This window comes from Seriola lalandi, unplaced genomic scaffold (assembly GCF_002814215.2).
Source record: "Seriola lalandi dorsalis isolate HSWRI2012SDOR001 ecotype SW California unplaced genomic scaffold, Sedor1 jcf7180002054054, whole genome shotgun sequence".
NCBI lineage: Eukaryota > Metazoa > Chordata > Actinopteri > Carangiformes > Carangidae > Seriola > Seriola lalandi.
Window position 1 is genome coordinate 303782 of NW_019524607.1, and position 23811 is coordinate 327592.

The 23811-nt window shown below is 40.3% G+C and overlaps 3 protein-coding genes and 1 long non-coding RNA gene across 5 annotated transcripts in view; 3 read left to right on the forward strand and 1 right to left on the reverse strand.

Annotated features, from left to right (window-relative positions):
• Nucleotides 1-449: 449 nt before the first annotated feature.
• On the forward strand, nt 450-3262 carry LOC111652659 (uncharacterized). Its single transcript, XR_002760616.2, has 2 exons — nt 450-1397; nt 2807-3262. It is a non-coding gene; the product is annotated as an uncharacterized LOC111652659 (long non-coding RNA).
• A 1832-nt stretch (nt 3263-5094) lies between these two features.
• Nucleotides 5095-10503, forward strand: eif2b4 (eukaryotic translation initiation factor 2B, subunit 4 delta). 2 transcript variants are annotated; one of them, XM_087173134.1, is made up of 14 exons: nt 5095-5162; nt 5669-5706; nt 5804-5972; nt 6192-6407; nt 6512-6594; nt 7246-7278; nt 7822-7913; nt 8037-8151; nt 8519-8595; nt 8746-8848; nt 9031-9158; nt 9476-9653; nt 9779-9959; nt 10158-10503. In XM_087173134.1, exons 1-14 carry the CDS (start codon nt 5141-5143, stop codon nt 10355-10357), a joined length of 1635 nt encoding a protein of 544 aa, XP_087029260.1. In that variant the 5' UTR covers nt 5095-5140; the 3' UTR covers nt 10358-10503. The 2 variants fall into 2 exon arrangements, with proteins under 2 accessions (XP_087029260.1, XP_023258774.1); XM_023403006.2 differs by lacking the exon at nt 7246-7278.
• A 793-nt stretch (nt 10504-11296) lies between these two features.
• atraid (all-trans retinoic acid-induced differentiation factor) lies at nt 11297-14643 on the reverse strand. The gene is made up of 7 exons (XM_023403007.2): nt 14522-14643; nt 14192-14325; nt 13412-13480; nt 12822-12893; nt 12577-12698; nt 12345-12445; nt 11297-12218 (listed from the first exon to the last, which is right to left on the reverse strand). Exons 1-7 carry the CDS (start codon nt 14618-14620, stop codon nt 12114-12116), a joined length of 702 nt encoding a protein of 233 aa, XP_023258775.1. The 5' UTR covers nt 14621-14643; the 3' UTR covers nt 11297-12113.
• Nucleotides 14644-15338: 695 nt separating this feature from the next.
• Nucleotides 15339-23811, forward strand: part of snx17 (sorting nexin 17) — a 28009-nt gene continuing 19536 nt past the window's right edge. Inside the window, exons 1-3 of the mRNA XM_023403019.2 lie at nt 15339-16116; nt 20521-20595; nt 22350-22467. Of these exons, the coding sequence (XP_023258787.1) occupies nt 16057-16116; nt 20521-20595; nt 22350-22467 (253 nt within the window). The 5' untranslated portion in view covers nt 15339-16056. The remainder of the gene's footprint in view (nt 16117-20520; nt 20596-22349; nt 22468-23811) is intronic.

Consider the following 23811-nt stretch of genomic DNA (forward strand, 5'->3'; position numbering starts at 1 on the left):
CTCACATATCATTAGCTGTGCTTCATAAAAAAAGAAGTTTACATTTCAGTTCATCAATGCATTCACCAGATTTGGAGGACGGTGAAGCGGCAGCCCCACATAGACCATCAGCTCATGTCGTCATTACGTCACGTGAAAGTGGCTTGAAAATGGCTTTCAGAGGTGACTTGATGTTTTTGAAAACAGTGAGCGTGAATTTTTTCCTAAACTGTAAATGACACAATGAAACTAAAGTGAAGCCCAGAAACCAAACTGGGATGAAATTCAACCTTGGCTTCAGCTGTGACTCATGGGCGGCTGTAACTGCTGTTCTGACTGTAGCCCCAAACCCAATAAAACACGCCCATCATGCAGTTGCTTCCTTGTTTCTCTGTATCCCTCTTTCTCCCTTTTTCTTTTTTTTTTCTCCAAAAAGGAGCCATTGACATTCGGTGTAAAATAGAGGCATGGTGGGGTGGGGGCTGAACAGAGGAACGGCAGGGGTGTAGGGTGTCTCGAGCCCAGTGTGAACAGCTGAGAGGTGTGATTTCACAGGCTGGCTCCCCCCTGTCAGGGCCCTGATTGGGTCGGACAGGAGGCGCAGGAGAGGCCCGGGCTTCTAAAGGACACCAACAGGTGGGAGGCCGCTGTGGAGGGGGGTGCTCCTGGCGGGATAGAAAAGGCCGATCTGCAAGGCCTGTTGTGGGCACAATCCACTGGCCAGATACGGAGGAGGATGGTTGATCGCAGGAGAGCTGAGGTGAAGAGAGGAGAGGAGCAGGGTGGATCTCAGGAAGTGGAGGGATAGTTTGAGATGAGTTTGGGCTTTGATGGGAGGGAAGGGCAGCTCCAGGGACAAGGAGTAAGGTTGGTCTGTGTGTTTTTGTTCCGTGAGAACAGAAAGTCATTTTGGTCATAGTTTTTTTTTTTTTCCATTTAAACTTTTTACAACAAACTGTTGTATAGTGTGTTTTTTGTGGATAAAGTCTCTGTGACAAGGTTTTCTGTAGATTCAGCTTTAGCAGGATTTAAGTCCCTGTACTTCCTTTAAATTCAGCTTCCTTGATTTGCAGCACTGTGTGAGCAAAATCAGGTGTCAAACTAGTTGTTAGATGTTTTTTCTCTGAGTTTTTACGACAGCACAACACGCTCTGGACGAGTCCGACACCTCTGTCAGGTGAGGGGAAGCTGAGGTGTGATACAGGAAAGAATCAGGGAATTTGGGGGGCGGGGGGAAGGGGCATCCTAATGGCCATTTGGTTTGACACAACAGAGGTCAGATTTATCAAAGGAGTCACCACTAGATAGACAGTAAATGTGTAGGAGAGGCTGCCTGAACCCACTGTGGCCTCCAGCTCTACTCCAGCTACTCACCACGAGAAAACCAAGGAGAGGAGACTCAACAGAGATCAAGGAAGGTGAGTAAAACATAAAGATTCTATTCAAGCTCAGTTTAATCTTAAATATGTGCCGTTTTGACATTCATGTTTATCAATTGTGACCTTAAAACAGTTTCGCAAAGGACATTTTTACACAGTTGATGTGATCGACATGACTTGGCATGGCATGATGTTTAGGGAATAGCACAGATTGTGACCTTTGTCTGCTGGAAGTTAGTATTCGCCTCGCCCTCCAGAGTTATTTAAACACAGTTCATCATCATCACATTGGCACTTCCCATCAGAGAGCTGGTATTTGCCGGTCTTACTCCTAAATGTTCTAACACTTGATGTCAGGGTCAAGCAATGCTGTTAATATTTTTCTTTTAGGATTGGAAAGCCGGTACTTTTTGCTCCTACAAGTACGCAACTGTAGGAAAATAAAACACACTCTCAACAAAAATGAAACTTTAGAAATTTTCCCCATCATTTCTTCCATCAAACAAAACTTCTATACTTTCTAAATTTCTTGTGAGTCTGTGGCGCAGATGATCGAAGCCGCCATCATGTGTTCCCCTCTTTCTGTCACAGTTAACCATTGTTAAGCCGGTTGTTCCCGCTACTCTGCATCTGTGACTATGAAAGGGTGCTTTGTGTCCGAGGAGCGGTGAATCCAGTTGTTGCCCCTTGTGAGGACATGCTTCCTTATATCCCCATATTAATACACCACTTATGGAATGTAAGGAAGTGTGTGGTTTCAAGGGGTCATGAACACCAACCACAGTGGGAAGAAGAGACATTTCTGGTTTTAGTTTTTATGTAACTTTTTTTTTTTTCAAGTGAATGACAAGTTATGAAAGATGGATTTAGTGCAATTGTCTGAGCGCGCCTTTGTCTGTTTTATGAGTTGGGAGGGGGGATGTCAGTGTGTGTGTGTGTGTGTGTGTGTGTGTGTGTGTGTGCGTGTGTGTGCGTGCGTGCGTGTGTGTGAATGTGTGTGTGTGTGTGTGTGTGTGTGTGTGTTTCTGGCAAGGCAACAGGTGAAAGGCCTGTTCCCTCTCCTTCAGCTCAGGCACGTGTACAGTTAGCATTACTCCCAGGGCCGCTGATCGGGTCTCAGGGACTTCTTGAAAAATTCCTGCCCTGCCCCAACTGCTGACAGTCAAGGAGGATTGACAGACCACAGCTGTCACCCATTATAGCAACCACAGGACTCTCAAAAAAGGCAGCAGGGAGGGAGGGCGGAGATGTGGTGCTGTCACTGAGGGTGAAGGTTCGCTCCTGTAGGCTGGGTTTGGAAGGAAATAGGGCGATGTCACCGGCTGTCAGGCTTCCCAAACTCCTAAATAGGAGCTTTCTGCTTGGTAACATGGAGACACTCATTTCTATGTTGTAACTGTGCCGGTTATATCAATACTGATGTCCCTTCTCTCTCTCTGTTCCATCAGGTAAGGCTGAAGAGGACACGTCGCCCTGACTGCCTGCAGATGACACCCACCTTCTATTCCTTCTCTTTTCTCCTCTCTCATTTCCTTCTTTTTCTGTGCCCTCTACCCTCGTACCCTTCCCTCTGTCCCCCCCTCTCCTCGCTGCATGCGTCCTCCTGCTCTCTCTTTGCTCTGCCTCTTGCAGCTGAAGCAACACACCTTGCTGTGGCTGGTCAAACGGAACCAAGTCAGGTGTTTCTGTGAGGTTTGGTCCCCTTCAACCAGCTACTGCGTCGTGAATTCAGTCAGCAGACACCAGCGTGGAATCAAAGGCACAGAGGGGTTGGGGTGTAATGCTGCACACTCTGGAGGTGGTAGTCGACAGTTGATTGTGTCTTTTCTTTGGCGGTTTGGTCTCGACTGTCTCCTGTGTGGCACTGTGTGTTTGAAAAAGCAAATAAAAGATTATTGACAACAGACAGTGGTGAATTTAAATGTCTGCGGATTGTGTCAAATTTCAAATCATTTGCAAATTGCAATAATTGTCAAGAACATATTCAGAGAGTCAAATGTCCTTACAAGCAAACTGGACAAGTGTAGGAGATTTTCATCAGAGAATGATACAAAATATATAACAGGCCTAATTAATATACATTTATGATTCTGGTAATAAAAAGGGGAAAAATACACTTAACCTGCTTCAGCAGTAAACAGCTCACTGTTGCTAAAGTCTTTTTCCTTGCATGTTTGATGGATGATTTGTTTAATTGTTTTAAATTTTAATTGTTCAAAGAAGATGTGTGCATTTTTATGATATGCACAGATTATTAGAGATGTATTTAAAACTAACTTAGTGTAAAACAGCTTTTGTCTAATCTAATTATACTATATATTCAAAAAGGGGGGAAAACATTTAGTTGTAAATGTTTGGTCTGATAAAAGCTGCATTGGTAGATATTTTTGCAGTATAATAAATAAGTAAGGTTACAACTACTGACAACAAGCAACAAGCAAGCATAAAAAGTGTGATTTGCTTGTGATGTCATCGATGTCATGCGTGAATAGATTAAACTGAATATCTTGATTCCCTTAAAAATAAATGACTAGGTTAGTTGTTTGTTCATTAATTTTACATTTGTCATATCAGTCTGGAGTCTGACAGTGTACATCGATACCAGTCCAGAGAATTCAGAACCATGGACAGCACCCATGATTCCCACTATAACAATAATTACGTTCAGTGATCTTTTGTGATTTTGCCAGTAACGCACCACAGGAATACTCCATATAACGAAACTGCCCTGCAGCTGTAAAAGTCCCAGCTTTTATTCCTATATTACACACCCATTTTCATCACCCAACCGTGTGTCCTTGAAAAATGCAGTGGACCTCTGCACGCTCGCTCACACATTATAAAGTGAGTTGCTAACAGAAAAATCCTTTAAATAAGTGATGCTTCCATTGTTACTTAATGATATAATAAACTGCATGATGTGTTATTAGAGTTTCAAAATTGTGATCATGAAAAAAGAAAGATTGACAGCATATTTTGTATGGATCCATTTTCTCTTAGATGTATGACATTGCAAAAAAAGATTGACGTTCACAATTTTAAGTATCTAGGCTGAAGGGGTGGTTGTACAGTAATTACAAAACTTGCAGTGCATAAAGATTCAACCATCAGGACCAAAGGGTCCTTCTTAGAATAAAATAAAGATTTAAGATTTAACTTTATGATCATTTTGCAGGATGTAGTTTCTGCTGCTGTTGAACTATATTACATTATACATAGAGATGTTCTCCTCTCATTGCTATAAATTGGGTGGACATATAATAGAAACACCCATCCATGTGACACAATACAATTTAACAGCACCACAAACCACAACCTTGAAAATGATAAAACACTTAAATCAACACCTATTTAAAACAGTTTCAACACATGGTGAACATTATAATCTTCATGAAGGTAGGAAATATTGCAGCACTGTTGTATTAGACTGCATTAGTTTTAGCTGGGTTTACCTGATAAACTGCTGACTAGGCACTATAGATGAGTTAATAAAAAATGAAATAAATGTGAGTAAAACTGTAAGAAAGTGTCTGTCCTTGGTGGGTAGAGAGCTGTTGGGGAATGTTTTATTTTTAATTTTTTATATTTTATAAGCAAGAGAAGCATTAATGATGAGCAATCAATTGAAAGCTAGGCTACTTACAGTATATACTTGGAGCAAATAACTAAACACCACTGGAGTAGAGGATAGGGCAGCACTACGTTTCTCCACGAGGGGGCGATATAATTTGTTGCGGCTGTAGTTCCTGCAGGAGTAGAGGAAGCGAAGCGGCGTCGTAAACATGGCTGACAGTGGAGTGACAGGTGAGTTTGGGAACGAGTAACATCTGGACTTTATATCTGTTTCCAGATATTTTGGTTATTTTACTGTGGGCGCAGCAACAGAATGTCTTGCACTTATAATTCGTGTTTTGTGGTCTTTGGTTTCGGCTCCTAGCAAAGCAGACCTTCCAAATGCTAGCAGTGCTAACGTTAGCGTTGCACGCTAAACAGTGCAGTTTAACGTCAGACATCCTAATGTTATTGCATCATCTTTTCGAATAGTTTTTAAATGAACAAAATAATCATAAGAAGGCCGGTTTAAGTTGTAACTCTGCTGTGAAGATGATGGTAGCAAACCAGTTTGGTGACTGGTGTCGTTAGCCCGATGTAAACCCAGTCAGCTCAGTGACATACAGGCAGCTAACAGCGTCACCATATCTGAGGGAGCCAAAGCTAGGTACAGGCTGGTCCTCTCATCCGTTCCTGTTACCAACAAAGTGTGCATTAAACTGATGTAACCATATGATCACCTGTTGATTGTTTCACAGATGGACCTGAAAAGAAGGGTGAAATTGAACGAGCAAAGGTTAGTGTTGGTCTTTTCTTGGATTTTGTCATACCTTCATATTAACTTACATATATGACCTAATTGTACAGTTTTCTTTGACTCTATCACTTGACAGGTTGAAGGCAAAGAAATGACCAAGGAGGAGAAGCAACGGCTGAGGAAAGAGAAGAAACAGCATAAGAAAAATAAAGAGAAAAAAGATGACAAGGCTTCACAGGAAAGTGAGAAAGAGAAGAAGTCTCTCAGTTCAGCTGCTCCAGCATCCCAGCCTCCAACACAGAAAGGTGCATATGATATGGGCAGGATACAGCACCGTTTGGACACTTATTAGAGCTGTAGGAGATGCGCTGCATTGAAATTTGTCATATAAGGCACATTCATTTTCTACTTGTTGATTAATAAATAACGTTGATCACATCAGGAAATTTTCTTCCTGTTGGTGATCCATATTGCCATTAATCTTAACACTGACACCTTTGTCTGGCTTTCTGTGTCTCCTCCAGCTCCTTCAGCAGTGCCTGCTTCCGCACCAGTCCCCGTGCCTGCCTCAGAATCTCCTGCCCCGCCAGACAAGCCCACTAAGAGTAAAGCAGAGCTAAAAGCTGAGAGGCGAGCTCGACAAGAGGCTGAGAGGGCGTCTAAACAGGGCAAGAAGGGAGAGGTGGGTCAGCAGGCTACCATGGCCAAAGCCAAAGCACCACCCAATGAGCTGCAGCCAGGTACTGTATCAGCTAGGAGGTCAGCCCCAGCAGTGACAGTTCAGACAAGCTGAAAGTACATGTTATATACTGAGGAGAAAGTCTAACTCTTTATTTATTTTCAGTGGTAAAGAGGCTCCCAGAGCACATCCAAGTGGACAACCCAGATGTTTTAAAGAAATTGGCCAAGAAGTTGGAAAGACAACAGGTTAGCCACTTTTTCTTGTCTTTAATCATGGAAGAATGCTTGGTCTGAGTCAGGACAGCTTGCCTTGACATGATAGCCACACTTTTTGAACACCCCTGTGTGTTTGGAATTTTTGTCTTGTGCACATTAAATGTAAATTCACTATTAACAACTTGAAACTATAAAATACAAATAAGAAATAGATATAAATGAACTGCATGTTTGTGACTCTTTGTCTTACTGGAAATGACTAAAGCTAAGTAGGAACTGCTTGGATCTTGATTGTTGTAATCAGGCAGGTAGCAAATAATTTATCACGTAATGTGTAATTTGTAGTAAGGCAAGCACTCGGAGGAAAGAAAGATGTCTCGGCCTAAAAGGCGTAAGACATAATTAAAATATGATGGTGATCAGGAAGCTCTCTGCCATTTCCACTTACCCTCGGTCATTTCCTGCAAAATGAAAGTCGCAATCATTTCTGAGTTAACTTAAACAAATAACTTTGTCATAACATATTGTCTAATGTTAAAGTATTTACAACAAGGACAGGTCTCAACATGTAACCAACACTTCTAAAACCGTTGTGGCAGTATATTAATCATGTTTTGTCATTCACTGCAAGCTCACATAACCATCATAACTGCATGTGATTGTGCGTAACATTTCTTTCAGACACCAGGGTACAATGCTGCTACAAAGGTCAAGGTCTGACTTTCTTGAATGTGTGCCATTGACATTCGTCTCATTGTGTTTTGTTTGCTACCCTGTAACTGTCGTTGTTTTCCAACGCCGCTCATGAATTGAAAAGTTAGGGATGCAGACTTGCTGTTTGGTCCGTTTGGACAGAGGTGGTATCTCTGTGTGATGTGTTTGTTTGGGAAGTTGTTGAGAACTTGTTTTATTGTTTCTTATTTGTGCTCTGTGCTCACTTACAACACTCGGCTGTTTGCTGTGCAGGTCTTTGGTTGTAATCCATACTGCTTTTCTGTTTGTGTTTGGAGAGTATTTACAACAAAATCATACATAATGGAAGTTAAACATGAACAGGTCTCTGTCAATATAATTTGATTGTAGCCTTTCAAATTGATCCCCAGTAGTAAATGTAGTTTCTCTCTGTGGTCCAGCCTCGGCGTTTATTGAATTATGCCGAGGCTGTGCTGTGACTGTGTGTTAACATCACTATCTCAATTTGTAACCCCTGAACTGCTGGAAATTGATGGCTTTCAATTGTAATGTGCTTTATTTCAGATCCCACTCCGGTCAGACTACGGCTACAAAGTCAGTCTGTTTTCTCACCTTCACCAGTACAGCCGCAAAGCCCCTCTAACACAGCAACTCAGGTAAGCTGACTATATGCAGGAGCATTGTCTGGGAAAGGTTTGACGAACGTAGCGCAGTTGAGGTGTATTAGATAATACCCTCATCCTTAAACTCGCTACTGACTCTTTGTTTTTCTGCTGCAGCATTCCCTCCACAGTCATTCACCCTGCTATTGTTCGACTGGGTCTCCAGTATTCACAGGGCATTGTGGCAGGATCCAACGCTCGCTCTGTAGCCCTGCTGCATGCCTTCAAACAGGTACAGCCCCAAAGAACCTAGACCATTCATTCTGAGTTCTTTACAGTCTCATCTCAGCAGCAACAAACACATTCATCTGTATCACTGTATTGTATTTTTTTTGGTATTTGGCTCTGCTTCTAATCATGTACAGTGAAAGTGCAAGATGTCAAAAGATATTGGAGACATTGTCAGTTTTTCAGTTTTCAGTTCCTGTTCAGCTTTATTTTATTTTAGAAATAAAGGAAGTGTGCTTTTAACAGCGAGCATAAAATAATTACAAACGTCTGTACCAATACAAGGGTGCATCCAACATGTACTAGTGATGTGCATGTCAAATACCTTGAATAATATGAATAACTTTCACATGTACTGTTTTTATCCTCAGGTAATAAGGGACTATACTACACCTCCAAATGAGGAGCTATCTAGAGACTTGGTCAACAAGCTGAAACCTTATATCAGGTACAAACATGAAGTTACTGCTTAACATGGAGGTATTTCTTATCTTCTTTCTGTTTTGACAACTCATATCTTAAATCAAGTGAAACAAACTCCGGTTATAACTCACGTCTCTGCATGTCCAACTTTTTTTTTTTCTTATTTTTCTTGCAGTTTTTTAAATCAATGTCGCCCTCTGTCAGCCAGCATGGGTAACGCAATCAAATACATCAAGAAGGAGATCTCCAATATTCCTAGTCAATGCAAAGAAGAAGAGGTTATTTTCACATTTGTTTTTTCTCATAATTTAGCCTGAAAACACGATGCAGCTCACATTGACAGAGTAAACTAGATGTTACACGTTTTCAGTTTTTGTCCTCATGTTCTCTCTCTCTCTCTCTCTCTCTCTCTCTCTCTCTCTCTCTCTCTCTCTCTCTCTCTCTCTCTCTCTCTGTGTAGGCAAAGACCAAATTGCTTAACTGTATCGAGTGCTACATTAATGAGAAGATCGTTCTTGCTGCTAAAGCTATTGCCAAGTACTCCATAGAGAAGATCAGTGATGGAGACGTCATCCTAGTTTATGGATGGTAAGCCTTTTTATAGCTGACATGGGAAGGGAAAAAAAATCATGTTTTGTTTTGTTGTCATAACTGTGTGTGTTCTTAGTCTCATTAAACCTAGTTTCGTTAAACCTCTGGTTGCTCGTTACTTAGTATTGCTTAATTGTTTGTCATGATAAAGAAATGCAACACTTATGTATCCAGAGACAAATCTTTTTTTAAACGACTCGTGATGTTTTCTCTTCCCTGTTTTAATCCGTCTTCAACTCCCTCCTTCCTTCCACATTCTTGTCCAACTTTACCACATCTCATTTTCATCTCTGCGCTCACCTCCCTCTGGTCAGCTCGTCACTGGTGAACCACATCCTGTGCGAGGCCTTCGAGAAAGGCAGGAAGTTCCGCGTGATCGTGGTGGACAGCAGGCCTCGGCTGGAGGGCAGGGAGGCCCTGAGGCGCCTGGTCCAGAGAGGTATCAGCTGCACCTACGTCCTTATCTCGGCTGTCTCTTACATCCTTCCAGAGGTAAACATGAAACCGTAGCACTCTGAGCAAGTCACTGATATTGATTTATTAAAGCAGTTCATCACCCATGGAGTGGCCAAAGCTTTTTTTGCTTAAGCACATTGAGCTTCTTCATTCTGTCGTAGGTATCGAAGGTGTTCCTTGGCGCTCACGCTCTGCTGGCCAACGGTTACGTCATGTCTCGGGTGGGGACATCACAGATAGCTCTGGTGGCCAAAGCCTTTAACGTGCCTGTGCTGGTGTGTTGTGAGACCTACAAGTTTTGTGAGAGGGTGCAGACAGATTCTTTCGTGTCCAATGAACTCGGTATGGAAACCATTCTGTGGCGTATTACATTTGTTAAACTGTTACATAAAAAACTGCCTGTTTCTTGGAAATGATTAGAATTTTCATCACTTCAGTTCAAATGCTGCTTTTGTTCCTTCTGTATTCCTATAAATTCCAACCGGACATTAGATGGGGCTGTCAGACTCATCACTTTGTCATCATCTGTCCTTTTTCTAGATGACCCCGATGACCTCATTGTGACCCGTAAAGGAACGACTCAGCTGGAGGACTGGCAGCAAGTGGACTCTCTCGGCCTGCTTAACCTGGTGTATGACGTGACGCCGCCTGACTTCGTGGACCTGGTCATCACCGATCTGGGAATGATCCCGTGCACCTCGGTCCCCGTGGTGCTGCGAGTCAAAAACGTGGACCAGTGAATGATCTCCATCTCACGTCAGTCTTAGCCAAGAGGCTGTTTCTCTGCGGTTTGAAGGGGGAGGGGTTTGTGTGCATGGATGCTTGCACACAACACAAAATATCGTGCTTTTAGCATGCAATAAATATATATCTGAAATGGCATAAACTTTTTAAACAGAGTCCATGTGTGTCTTTGTGGTAGCATGAGATTTTTTCTCAGGCTGATGGGACAAGAAGGCTAGTTGTCTTTTAACGTTGGGGAAAAGGCAAGATGTTATATGAGATCCATGCTATGAACTATTTTTTTACAACAGAACATTTAATTGCCAGTATTTAGAGCAGAACAAATTCCCCCATGGTTCACAACACGTTCTGGTTGTCAACCACAGCATGCAATTTTAAACTAGTCATAAATGGTTCTCTAATTACAGTTGGATCGGCAGTATCTCTGAGGAACTTTATGGCTGCACTAAGTTCTGCAGACTAGTTTTTAATGACTTGATCAACAGGATAACAGGATAAGAGAGAGTAAGACGAACCAGGTTTGGCAAAGGAACTCGGATCGTTTATTGTTCTGTCCTCATGGGACAACACAATTCTGACGTGCTTCAACTTTCATATTGGCACAAATTTTAGTCCAACTCAAGGGAAAGTGAAAGATTGAAAAAGCAACATTTCCTGCACACCGCTTGTTTCTTTACAGGATCATTTTAGTTATTGCAGTGTTCAACTTTCATTTTATAAACACACTGTATGGACATTCAGACATTTAAGACTTACTGAAGTTGTGACCTGGCCTTGTATTTATTAACCATATATATTCTCCTTCATTAGTGACAAAGCAGGTGTTTGCCAGTTAGCTGAACTTAAATTTCCAGTTTATAAAAACTTAAATATAGAATTGCTTTATACTATATATGCATAAGAGCATAGTGGTAGCTTAAGAGAAGAAGCAGATGTACTGTTTTAAAATCTTTAATGGAACCCTGAATCTTATTGGGAAGAAGCATTGTAAGTACTCACCCATCAACGTCAAGACATTACTACATGTGACTTATGAACAAATAATTCAATGACAAGGACACACATTTTATGAGATACCGGAGTTTAACTCAACAATAAGTACACAACATTGAAACATGTCAGATGTGGTCACAGCAAGTAACAGTTAAATAACACTAGGAGATTAACTCAATGCCTCACTTTGTAATACATAAAAACTAAACTTGATATTTCTATGGTTTACATGATTCATGTTGTGGACCTGGCTTGTTTTTTTTTTCTCTGAGTAAAGTGTGTGTTCAACATGCAGTAAATAGTCATTCTACAACTCCCCTCATATATGCATTAGGATATGTAGTACCATAGTGTAAACTCAGTCAGTAAATGTTTGGCACAATTAACAGCAAGCAAAGGTTCAGGATTTTAACACAGCCTCTTCATTAATAACCCGTGTCAGTCAACTGTACTTAATTAAGCTGTAAATAGTGGTCATTTTTGACAAAAATTTAGAAAAAGTAATTAAAACTTGGGGAAAATCCTTTCTCAAAAATTGCACAAATGATTCAGTAATAAAACAGTCAAATGTCAGACTTAGAAATTCCCTTAAGTAAAACAGCTGCCCCAGAAAGGTGTAAAATTAAATAAATTTTAGTCTAAAAGCAGCCTGGGGTCGCCTCAGACTTTGTGTCAGCATATTTCCCTTTATGAATTGTCAGTTTCAGCTCAGTAGATCATTGCAGGTAAAGATAAAAACCAGACCAATGCAGTTCAGCCTCAGAGGGATTTGGCCTTACGTCTCTGGGTGACCCACAGTAGGAGGGAGATCACGACTGTAGATGCTCCGAGAGGCCCAAACACCTGAAGAGCTGGGAACTTCCCCTATTGACAATGTTACCAAACGCATAACTTAAGATAATCAAGAGATTCAAGTGCACCAGTGTTCAACTTGGATATAAGATGGATAATAACATGAATGATTCAGATAAAGCTGCTTGCAGAACTGACCTCCCGAAGACACTTGTATCCATGGTAGTTGTCAGCACAGCTGCACTCAAAGCTGCCGGGACCATAGGGGGCGCAGAGGGAGTTCTCCGGGCAGTTCATGGCTGAGGATTGTCAGTTATGAGATGAACAGATGTCCCGTATTACAAGAACGCTACTGCAGTGTGAGATTTTTTTTTTTTTTTTTTTTTTTTTTTGTCTCGTCACAATGGAAGATTATCAGATGGGAACTTACACGGCTGTCCGGTCTGGTTGCACACGTTTTTCTGTCCTTCACAAATACGATTTCCATCTTTGACCTCCACCTTTGACCAAGACGTGTTGCCTCCTGGACAAACTACGTCTTCTGGCAAAATCCTAAAGAGACACGCAATTTGAGTTATAAAGGAATAGAACTAACTTTATACTCATCAGCACTTTATACTAACTTTATTCTCATGAGCAGCTGTCGTACTTCACTTTTTGCAACTATATACTTACATGTAATTTAACTCAACAAATCCTTGAAATGCTGTGTCATTGATGTTGACAAAGGGATTATGCGAGAGGTCTCTGAAAAAAAAAAAGATAAAGTAAAATACTTTTGAAGGCAAATACAAATGGTTCCATATGGACAAATTAAAAAATCAATAAGACTTTGTGGGGGACAAATTTTTCTTAGCGCTAATGATATCATTCTCTTCAAAGTGAAGAGTCTTAGTCTTTGCCAATAGAAAAGATGAAAGTTTTTATTTGCTGCAGAAATTGAAACTTTCCCAAACTGCCGCTGCCTAAGAATGTTCTTAACAACACTAAGATCATTCTGAGGAATCACCAACATGTGGGACGGACTGTACCTATTCCTGGTGCAGAAGTGCAGAGGTCTACAACAGTTTTATCATGTGGTACACGCCCATTTGATCATGCAGAATCAACATGCACAGTAGTGATGAGCACAGTTCTGCTGCTTTTTTGCCTTAAAAATACCCTCAGTCACTGAAGAAGAATCCAGGCTGGGTGATCATTATTTTGTGTGCCCACTATGCTTTATGATGTTTAAATTGGTATGAAATTTTATTAACTGTACATACATCATTAACGCTGTTGATGCCTCATGAAGATCCTCAAGGTGAGTTAGTGAACAGTTGGATAGATCCAACCTAATACAAACAAATAAAAAAAAAACATTGTGAAAATCTTACTGAAGTTGCAAAAGCCTGTGTTGTAATTGGTGTCAGACAGGGACAATGACTACGAAGTTGCACTGGCAACATAGAATACACAACATAGAAGTCTGTTAATACACAAATTGATTACAAATCAGAAAAACGTTTTTCTCAACCCAAAAACACTATGTCTTACTTTCATTGACCCGGACCCTACAAATCCTCTTATAAAAGAAATGAGGTTCTAATGAGGACCGACCAAACCACATGCATACTCTCCAATGGTAATAACAATGTAATGGTGGTATAGCAAAATAAAATGGATTGCAAAAAGTTGCCAAATAAGGTTGCACTTTTGCATTACTCTTTTATGTTTTGTGACAAAGACAAACAAATACAAGCACGGACACCAAGAAATAGATAAGGATATGAATACAAAAAAAAATTAAATAAAATAACCACTTAAAATCAAGAAAAAATACAAAAAAAATGTATTTCCTAATTACTTGTATTTTCGTCGTTTTTAAACTTCATATGATTATTTACCTTTCTGTAACTTATTTATTCATTTATATATGTATTTATTATTGCTCTGTACAGTGTTCGTTAACCTTACTACATCTCGTTATCCGCGGGACACTTATAGCTCATAACTTATAACTTGTGTTTCCGATATACACCCTGAAGGCAACATTGAAGTCCTACCCGATGATGTGTTCAGGGTCAGTTGTGTTGTCATTTCTGAAGCAGCAGCGCCCGTCTATCCGTCCAGCGGATGCGGAGCAGAATTCGCCCACAGTGGTGCCATTTATAACAGCCCCGCTGCAGAGCTTACATACCTGTGATTACGAATAATTACGAAGATAAATAAGGTTGTAAACAACAACATTTCCAGTCATCTAGCGTTTATATGACACCTACGGCTACTCTACATTCACCAAAACATTGTGTTTATTAGCAATATGTCCGTATACTGCGTCATTTATTTATGCTCGTTAAGACTACAGCTGTTACACTGACAAATCCCAGTCTTACCTGCAGCTCAGTCAGCAGATAACTCGTGTTAAAACATAAATTAAAGATCAAAATAAGAACCACAGGTTCCAGCTGGCTGTGTCCAGCTTTCATTTTCATCGACTGAAGTCATATGATCGTACTGTAGTGGACATGTGACAGGAAGCTGGTCCAACACTTCATCCAGAAGTCTAATTTAATTTTGCGCTGCAATTACGCATACAACAAATTTGGGAAGATTTAATGTAATATTATCTGTCCATCGTGCATAGAATAATTGAGTAAGGAGTGAACACATAAAGCAAGCATCATTGTTGTTTATTTGTGCATAAAATTTGATAAAATGTGGAAATACTTCATTCTAAATCTAAAAAAAACACCTTTTGTTTAAATTCAATGTTGTAATGCAAATAGGTCAAATTTCATTATGTAAAAGTATTCTGACTTTTTTTTTCCTCATTCAAAATTATTAAGTGAAATAAATACCACGGCTGTAACATCAACAGTTCTATTTAATTTGATTTCTGAATTTTTTGACGAAAACTAGACGCATTTTTCTGACTAATGAATTTTGACTGCGCTTTCACTGTCACTTTGGGTTGCACCAAATAAAGTGGGGACCTCGATTTAGAAGATTTTTATAGTATTCAAAATACATGAGAAGTCATGTTTGTGGCATATTACTAAAATTACTTAACTCTTTTTTATCTATAGTGTAATACAAGTGACAGAAATAATGTCACTGTTCTCTTATTTTCTTTCACCCGTAATGACTGGGACATCCCCGACCGAAGATGAAATGGTTTGGCCCCGAAGGATTGTTGCAATGCCTCTTGATGGGCCACTAGATACACATAACACAGAATGGCTTGACGCTAATGGTACATCTACGTTTTCTGCGATTTCTGTCACATTTTATCCATGTATATACTCCTTCGCCGAGCACACTTTTCTTCAGCAAATGTAGGAGATAGGAAAAAACAAGCAAAAACCACAACAAGTGCAACTGTCCCCTCTCATATTTCGAAAGGTTTACCAACGGCTCTGCGACGGTGTGGGCTTTGCAGGAACCAACTGCACCTTTGATCCTGAAACTTCATCCGGTTACGCTAATGAACTGATTTACCTGTGAATTCTTGCAGTGAGTGGTTTTAAGTTATCACGAATTACTTAAAAGTGCGTGGAAAAAGATATTTCAACGCCAACACTGAAGGTGTAATTACTTAACACTTGCAACATGGCTGCTGCGGGGACGGCAGTGAGAAAAGTTTAACACTGACGTGGGAGAAGTTTTATGTGGATGCTAGCTGGTACATGAGTTGTTGTCCAGATAATAAACTCGTCGGCAGTCTGCTCCAGCCTGGCACCGCTTTCCCCGGACTTACAAACCAGTGGATGAACCGTGTGAGAGCCTCCTCCTCCTCTGTAGTCACCGCCGACAGTCACTGCAGTGGACTTTGTGGGGAAACTGTGGTGTCTTTTTCTCCATCGTAGGCTGTGGTGGTGGCGTTAAAGGACTTGTCGTCTGGCAGCGGCAGACTGTGTTTCGTGTTAAAATGCATTTTTCCATCCCCGAAACGGAGGTTCGTTCGGGAGAAAATGGATCAAACTATGTGGTGAGCATGATAATTTGTGTTTTTGTTTTACCCGCTTTCACTTAGCCTGTGTTAAACGCTGGTTTCAGCTGGCCACAGGTCGGGCTAATGTCAATGCAGCATGAGTTTTTGTGTTTACTGTTATAAATGATCTGATGACATGAGCAGTGATTTGTCAGCACAAGACAACAACTGCCTAATGCAATAAATAAATCAGCTGTACCCTCTGTTAGACCACAAAGTGCTCATTTGTGTCACGTATCCAATTCATGTGTTTCATTGCATTACAGTCTAGATAAGTGAGTAAACTTGATTTGGAAAATTAAAACGTGAGCAAGTTAAGTAAAAGTGTTGACCTCCAGTGTCTGCTGGTGTATTCTGACAAGCAAGAGACTATATAATTCTGTGATGCAACTGAAAGCATCAACAAGAAATAAATCCCCGCCCTTCACCATGATTTTACTTTTTTTTTTTGACATTGAACTTTGTCTTACATGGTAGTTGTGGTACTGTGACCACAAAATGTTGCACTGCTCAGATATGTCTGAAGTTGGCACAAACTGACATGTCATTTACTGACATCAGAAGAAACTTGAGTGTGGCAAAGTCTCTGATGTCTCACCTTGCGCACGACAGAGTCCCTTTTGTTTTACAGATTTGAGTCAGCATTTCAGTTTTGCCTTCATCATGATGGCAATACTCGTTGTTATTCAGAGGAAAACTACAGCCAACATTGCTGGATAGTTGGCTCCTGTAGCCTGTCTGTTTGTTTTCTTTCACTCTATTGTGCTTCCCATTGTCTTTTAAATGCTGTTTTATACGCTATCTAATACACTTTGAATTGCAGTTGTGTTTGAATGGTGCTACGACTTGTGTTGCCTTGACACATTGGCAGACAGTGTTGAGAGGATATAATTCATGGTGGTTGGTCAAGGACAGCCAGAGTGAAGCATCACAGACATAAACCATTTCAAGGTTTTCCTCATGAACCATGGACGCCAGTCAGTCACAGACACAGTCAGGATACATTCTGCTAATGTGTGGCAGAGGCAGTATTGTTCCAAACAATTACTGTCAACTCAACATAATTTTCCCTTGATGATTTAGAAAACATTTGGACAACAGCTCTGGTGTGAATGCATGTCTTTTAACATAACTATAAACAAGATCTACCCATGAATAAAAGTCATTATGTTGCTAGGGAACGACTGGATTCAAGTTTATTTCTTGTCCCTTATGAATATGATATGAACTAGCACTAAAACAACAAACAGACGTAGGATATTAGGTTATTGTTTTTGTTTAAAAGTTTTTGTATCAGATGCTTTACAGAAGAATGCCTCTACACTCATATTTGCCAGATGCTTTGAAATAACATCTGCAACATCTGATTTCCATGTGATACCACACTGGCTGTTCTCAATGTCACATAACTTTTGTATGCTCTTTTTGCATCTCAACTCCATGTGCTCCAAAGAGGAAAAAAAAAAAACTTGGCATAAGCTTTTTAATATTTGTGTGTTCGCAATTACTGCTGTACAAACATGTTCAAAATTAGCTTTGTCTTTAAAACGCAGATACTTCCCCTGGAGAAGTGGTGGACATAGTATTTTATGTGGAGGAATTTAGTGTATTATCAGTTATTGTCCCTCAACATTGTTCTGCAAACACCTACTCTTTCTACCGGAAGTCAGTATGTTTCTAAACTGAGCATTTCAGGTGCCATATCTGGCTCCTTTCTACCTGGCTGAGTGCATTTTTATTACTGTACTGCAGTGGGAGCTTTAAAGCTGCGGCTTTTCACCTCTCAGCTGGCAGTCCTATGACTGTCATTGTGACCTTCCTGTAACCAGCCTACAGGAAGGGACTTTGCTTGATTATAATGCTGAGAGATGTGTTGTGTACCTTGGAACCAGTAGGCAACAGAATCTGCCGAGTTTGCATAGGGCTTTTTAGAATAACAAGGGCAGCAGTTTTTTTTAAATATGGAGCTATTCCCGTGCTAACACAGACAAATCTTTATTTTTGAGTGCTCATGCTTCCTGTTATCTCGTAGACTTTCTGTAACTTCTTTGTGGTTCACTGGGTATTTACAGTATGCGTTTGTGGGTGTTTAAAAGAGAGATAGACTTTGGTGCTACTCTAAGTAATAGTGACTCATTTACTTTGGGAAAGAACCAGGTGAGGACTTTGATATGAACAAGTTCATCTGTTTCTCTTTATGGTTTTGCAAGCTGTATAGATGTATAAGTGAAGAGACACACATGATTTTTAAAATGTGTTCAAATAGGCACTCATTTTAGGACCGAAACTGATTTCAACCCACCCATGCGTCATATTATGTGAAAAGAAGGTTGGTGCAGGGCTGTTGGAAATGCAGTGATGAAAAAAGCACAGCCTGCACACTGACTCCAAACCACAACTTTTCGATCACCGTCGAATCTTTGTCAGATGAAAAATATAAAGGCAACATTTTGATCCCAGTTAGGTCTTCTTTATGACAAAAACATTTATATGACATTTAGATTCCAGATGGATCTTCATCAGGTCAGAAACATTTAAATGTTTCAACAAACATTTGGACAACATTTTTAAATGTTTTTGACCTGATGAAGATCCAATTGAATCAAAATGTACAGAATTTAATAGATTTTTGGTTTGGAGTTAGAGCAATAGATCATTGTGGTTATATTCAAAGTCATGCATCCTGTTGAACTATCCCTGAGTTGAACTGCTTCCAATTCACAATAAATTAGGGTAATTTTTTTTGTGTTATCAAACAGAGCTAAGACATTCTGCATACTCATTCTTCCTTCCTGCCTGGATACTGCCTACATGTGCATTTTTCAGTCCATTCCCTGGCTTTCCTCCAAAAAATTATTTTAGCCTTCCTCTTTCCCTCCTGAAGTTTTAATTTGTGCATTCCCTGTTTTCCTATTGATTGGTACTGTAGGCCAGTGATGGCATGTGCAACTGCATGCAACAGAATGGTCAGGAGTCTTCAAAACCCCTTTTGTTTGACAGATGACCCACCATGTTGACTATAAATATTCATTGAGACAGAAGGGGAAGGACATTAAAGCACCAACAGTTTGTGCTTTCACACCCAAATAGGAAATCTCCTCAACAAGCATACAGAGCGCACTTCCTCTCATCCCTGGCCAGAGCTGTACACAGTCTTTTGGAACCTGAAATTTTCTTAACAAATGAAGGAAATATTATCAATAACAAAATAGCCCAGTCATAATCATGAGTTACGTTTCTTCAATTTTAGTTACTTTTGACAAGCAAGAGTAACGAAAAGTAATTGGTCTCCTGTTGTATAATTAATTTTTTTTTTTTTTTTTTTTTTAGGAAAAGATAGCAGCCGCTTATTGTTTTTATCACAACATTAGCCAAACCTTTAGCAGCTTTTGACAGTGAGTCATCATCAGTAGATTCTATGCAGGAAAAGTTTGTTTGTCATATTTTTCAGCTATTGTCTTTAAAAGAAAATGAGGACAGTTTTATTATTTAGAGCGGCAGGTTTGACTGGTAGTTAAATAGACTTGTGGTACCTTGTGAAAAACACTGTATTCTTTTAGAGTTCAAGGGTGCTGTTTTGTGAGGGAGCCTGTGTTTGGGTAAACTTAAAAGTTTTTTTCCCCCCTTCACTTTGTTATTCATGTGGTTTAGTGTCATTCCCAGCACTTAATGGAGCATCTGATGTGAAAATTATGACTGCAAGCAGATTGCTGATTCCAAGTGGTGGTTTTTTGGAGGAGTATCCAATGATAGCTCCTGTCAAAACAAACAAGGGGTTGTTTCAGAGAGAGAATTAAAGATTCTGCCTGTGATTTTTTTTTTTTCTTTCTTTATTTGTTAGCTTTCAGCATAATGCAAGTGGCGGCTGTTTTGATTGGAAAATATGCAGCAGGTTCTGTTTTCCTGTGTGGAAGTCAGCAGGGTTTGATTGAATCCACATTCACACTTCATTAGTTTGGTCTTCCTAATGAAAACAAAGAGCGAGGAGACACTCGGTAGTGAGATAAGTTGAAATAAGTTGAGAGTTATGAGAGCTGAATTACTGTTGCTTTTCTGTCTTTCACCTGTTGTTGTTTTACCTCTGTACTGCATTTATGAAATGGCAACTTGGGAAATGCATTTGAAGAAATTAACATCAACTTTGGACTGATGGATTTTATATATATTTATTTTTTACAGTTGAAGAAAGCATATTGTTGTTTAATACTCATCCCTATGCACTTTGAGCATCTTTCTGTCTATGTTTGATTCTTTTATTTTGACATTTTCATGTCCTGTGAATCAACCTACAAGTTTGTTTTGAGATGGATGACTACAAGCATTTGAAGTTCAGTTTCTCTGTAATATGTCAGACTTTTACACAGTCTTTCTCCTCACATTTGTCCCCACTCTTTCCCACAGGCATACAACATCCATGTCAATGGTGTCCTGCACTGTCGGGTACGCTACAGTCAACTTCTTGGCCTCCATGAACAGGTAAGGCTTAAGCCATCATAATATACCCATGGCTGTCAGTGTGCTTAGACCAGAATTGACTGGTTCTGCATGCGTAGCCCACTGAACGCTGTTAAAATGCCACCACATCCACCCAGCGTGACCTTTTACTCGTCTTTGTGTCATACGGTCGATACGCCAGCGTCCCGTCACTTTCGATCAGGAGTGTGATGGCTTGAAGTCTCGTGCTGTTGTCCCACCCAGAGTTCAGACTATTGCATGTAAATGGGCAGCATTGTGGAGGAGGATGGAGGGGGTGGGTGACATGGAAGGAATGTTCTTGGCCTTTCTTTCACTTCACCTGCTGGGAAAAGGAACTTAATCTGAAAAAGCAATGTTGTTGGAAAGAGTAGAGTTGCCTGGTCTCAAGCATTTTTTTGGTTTCTGCCTTAGTGAAACTTTAAACAGAGCCACAGCTATTTGTTTGTTTGTTAGAGCTATGTTATTAGGCAATTGGTGTATTCAGTGCGTACTTTTGTTTTTGCAGTGCAGTGGTTGAAAATAAATATAGTCCTGAAAGTGGCTTATGCTGAAGAGGTACATGCGTTGTTTGCAAAAGATGGATTTAGTTGTTGCATGTCTGGTTGACTTCCTGTGCTATTAGATAACACAAAAGTGTTAAAGAAATGCCCAGCTTCATGTTTCATACATTAATAAGCAAGCAAGGGCCAAACTTTGGTATGTTCTTCCCCAAGTCTGTATTAACCAGTCTGACAGTTGCCGTTGCCTGGCAACAGGGTGTGGGAAAGACACACTCGAATCTTTAAGCATCAACCCCAAAGGGCTTTCTGTGGCGTACGTGTGACCCCAAAACATTCTGGTGATTGCGGCACTCACACTCTCGCTCATTTATTGCTGAGAAAATTTGAATGTTAATTGCGGCTCTTGTTTTCTCTTCTGTAAAGACTCGTAACAAGCTGAGTTTCATTTCAGATTTAGGGGACTCTGATGAATCTGTAACCTGTGCTCAGTGTCTGCCTCCTGAGCTGATTTGTATGTGTAACCAGTGCTGCCTCTGGCGTACTGAAAATACCAAAGGGCAGTATGTTGAGGTGAAAATCACCTCTCTTCCTCTGGTGCCTACTGTGGTCTGCTTTCATCATTCCATATGTGCAGGACCTGAGGACTTTATAACGAGAAAAAAATGTGTTCATGAATTCCTAATGATGAGTGTGATGCACAGCTTTTGCCCGCAGCGAGATACAGGTTAAAATTAAACCACATTTGATGTGTGAGTCTAGATTCGTGAGGTCTTAGTTTAAGACCTCCACAGTTCAAAGCTACCAGCTTTAGATGACACAAAATGGGAAGAAATGAGTCAAAAAGCTGGAAGACAAAGTAAACTTGGAATGACTAGACATTCAGGGTGCCAGATGTGCCTGTGTGTGAGTGTGTGTGTTATGCACGGAAACTCCACCAGCTAGTCGTTGAAACGGGGCTTAAAATAAACCTGTGATTCATCTCAAGCAGCATGAACATACCTCTTAGAAAAATGAATCCACAACTCTTTAATTCAGGGTACTGCCACTCTGTGCTGAAGTTAATAAGTTTAATCATATAAACCCACATATCTGCTTTCACAGATGTTCTAAATTTTATATTTAAATAAAAATGAATTGAGCTTTCTGACTCTGCTCAAATATTCACTGTCAGAAGCAGAGAACTACAGGTTTTCATAGCCCTTCAATACAGCAACCTCTTTGTTTAGGTTCACAACTTGTGTTTCGCACCAACAGATAAAGAAAGAATATGGCAGCAATGTGGTGCCTGCCTTCCCTCCAAAGAAGATCTTCACACTGACTCCTGCTGAGGTCGAACAGAGACGGGAACAGCTGGAGAAATACATGCAGGCTGGTAAGTTACTCACACTGAACGGACTTTTTACTCGTGGGTTGTATTGCATTTTAATTCATTTCTGGCTGAATTTTAATTGCAGCTACAATGAGCTTGTTTCTGTCAGTGTTTAAATTACATAGTACTCCTCTGTGAATTGCTATTCACATGTCCCTGCTAATGTATTTCCTCTTTTCCGTAGGGGGGGGGGGGGGGGTAGGGGTGGGAGTGGGTTGTGTCTCACAGACTTTGTTTTACTTTGGTGCACAAACACTATTTCCTTGAAATATTTGCCTCTCCACAACAATCACGAGAATGACTTGGCTGTGTGTCTGCGGGGAGTCCAGCCATACACTGGTCTTTTCATGCCATAGAAAAGCAAAAAAAAAACAAAAACTGAAGAACTGATGATCTGAGCACAGTCAGCTGGGACACTGAGCCAAAGCCTCGCTAGACAGAGTTATGCTGACACACCTGAAAAAAAAAAAATCCCTACTCAGGTTTTCAGACCTGGTAGGGTTTTTAAAAGTTTTATAGGTTTGGATCCTCTAGTAATGATCTGCTTCCCCTAGGGCCGCTCAACTTTTATCTGAATAAAAAAACTGAATGTCATAAAGAAGGCCTTCTTTTGCAAGTCTCATATCATGTTCAAGAAGCCAAACTGGAGTTTCATATCCAAGTTGGGGAGGTTTTCAACACATTGCCGAAATTTTGTAAACAGGTCGAGGGTGAGCTTTCTGCATACACACATGAGTACGTGGAACTGGCAGCAATGCGGAGGGTTTGTTTTAATCCTCTCAAGCACTGGCAGTTACAGCAGAACAAGGAAGCGTTGTTCGAGTGTGTATTTGCTCATAGTCTGGGAGCATACGCACACAGGGTGTTCTTGGCTACAAGTTCAGTTGGTTACATCATAGCTTTTTACATAGTTATGGAAAATGAACTGCCACAAACACAATCTGCTCTGACGCAGTTTGCTCACAGAATTTTCACATTTTGTCAAAAGGTTAGACTAATTTGTAAAAGGACAATAGTGTACACTGTGACACAAACACAATTACTCAAATTGTAGTCATACAGGCTACATACATAAACAATAAACTGCCCTGCAACTGAAAACTGCATCAACAGAAAGCAAGAGATGTGAGCAGAAAAGAAGTGTTCATCTTGTCCTTTATTTACCAAATCTGTGGACTGCATGATGTTAAAACTGGTTTGTAATAATTTACAGTTAATTGAACCGATGCCAGATAAGAAGTTAATTAATTTTTTACTGACCTCCCATCATAAAGTGCTTTTTTTTTTTTGCCATGTTAAACCAAATTGCCTCAACAAATGTCTTTAAAGGTCAAACCCATTTCACAG

What these genes read in the sequence shown, in the direction of transcription:
- eif2b4 (XM_087173134.1), top strand. Translation starts at nt 5,141, where the DNA reads ATGGCTGACAGTGGAGTGACAG. An exon ending in ATGCTGCTACAAAGGTCAAG is followed by an intron (nt 7,279 to 7,821) that starts GTCTGACTTTCT and finishes GCTTTATTTCAG; the next exon opens with ATCCCACTCCGGTCAGACTA. An exon ending in TGCTGCATGCCTTCAAACAG is followed by an intron (nt 8,152 to 8,518) that starts GTACAGCCCCAA and finishes TTTTATCCTCAG; the next exon opens with GTAATAAGGGACTATACTAC.
- atraid (XM_023403007.2), bottom strand. Translation starts at nt 14,620, where the DNA reads ATGAAAATGAAAGCTGGACACAGCCAGCTGGAACCTGTGGTTCTTATT. An exon ending in GCATCAACAGCGTTAATGAT is followed by an intron (nt 12,894 to 13,411) that starts GTATGTACAGTT and finishes TTTTTTTTTCAG; the next exon opens with AGACCTCTCGCATAATCCCT. An exon ending in GATACAAGTGTCTTCGGGAG is followed by an intron (nt 12,219 to 12,344) that starts GTCAGTTCTGCA and finishes CATTGTCAATAG; the next exon opens with GGGAAGTTCCCAGCTCTTCA.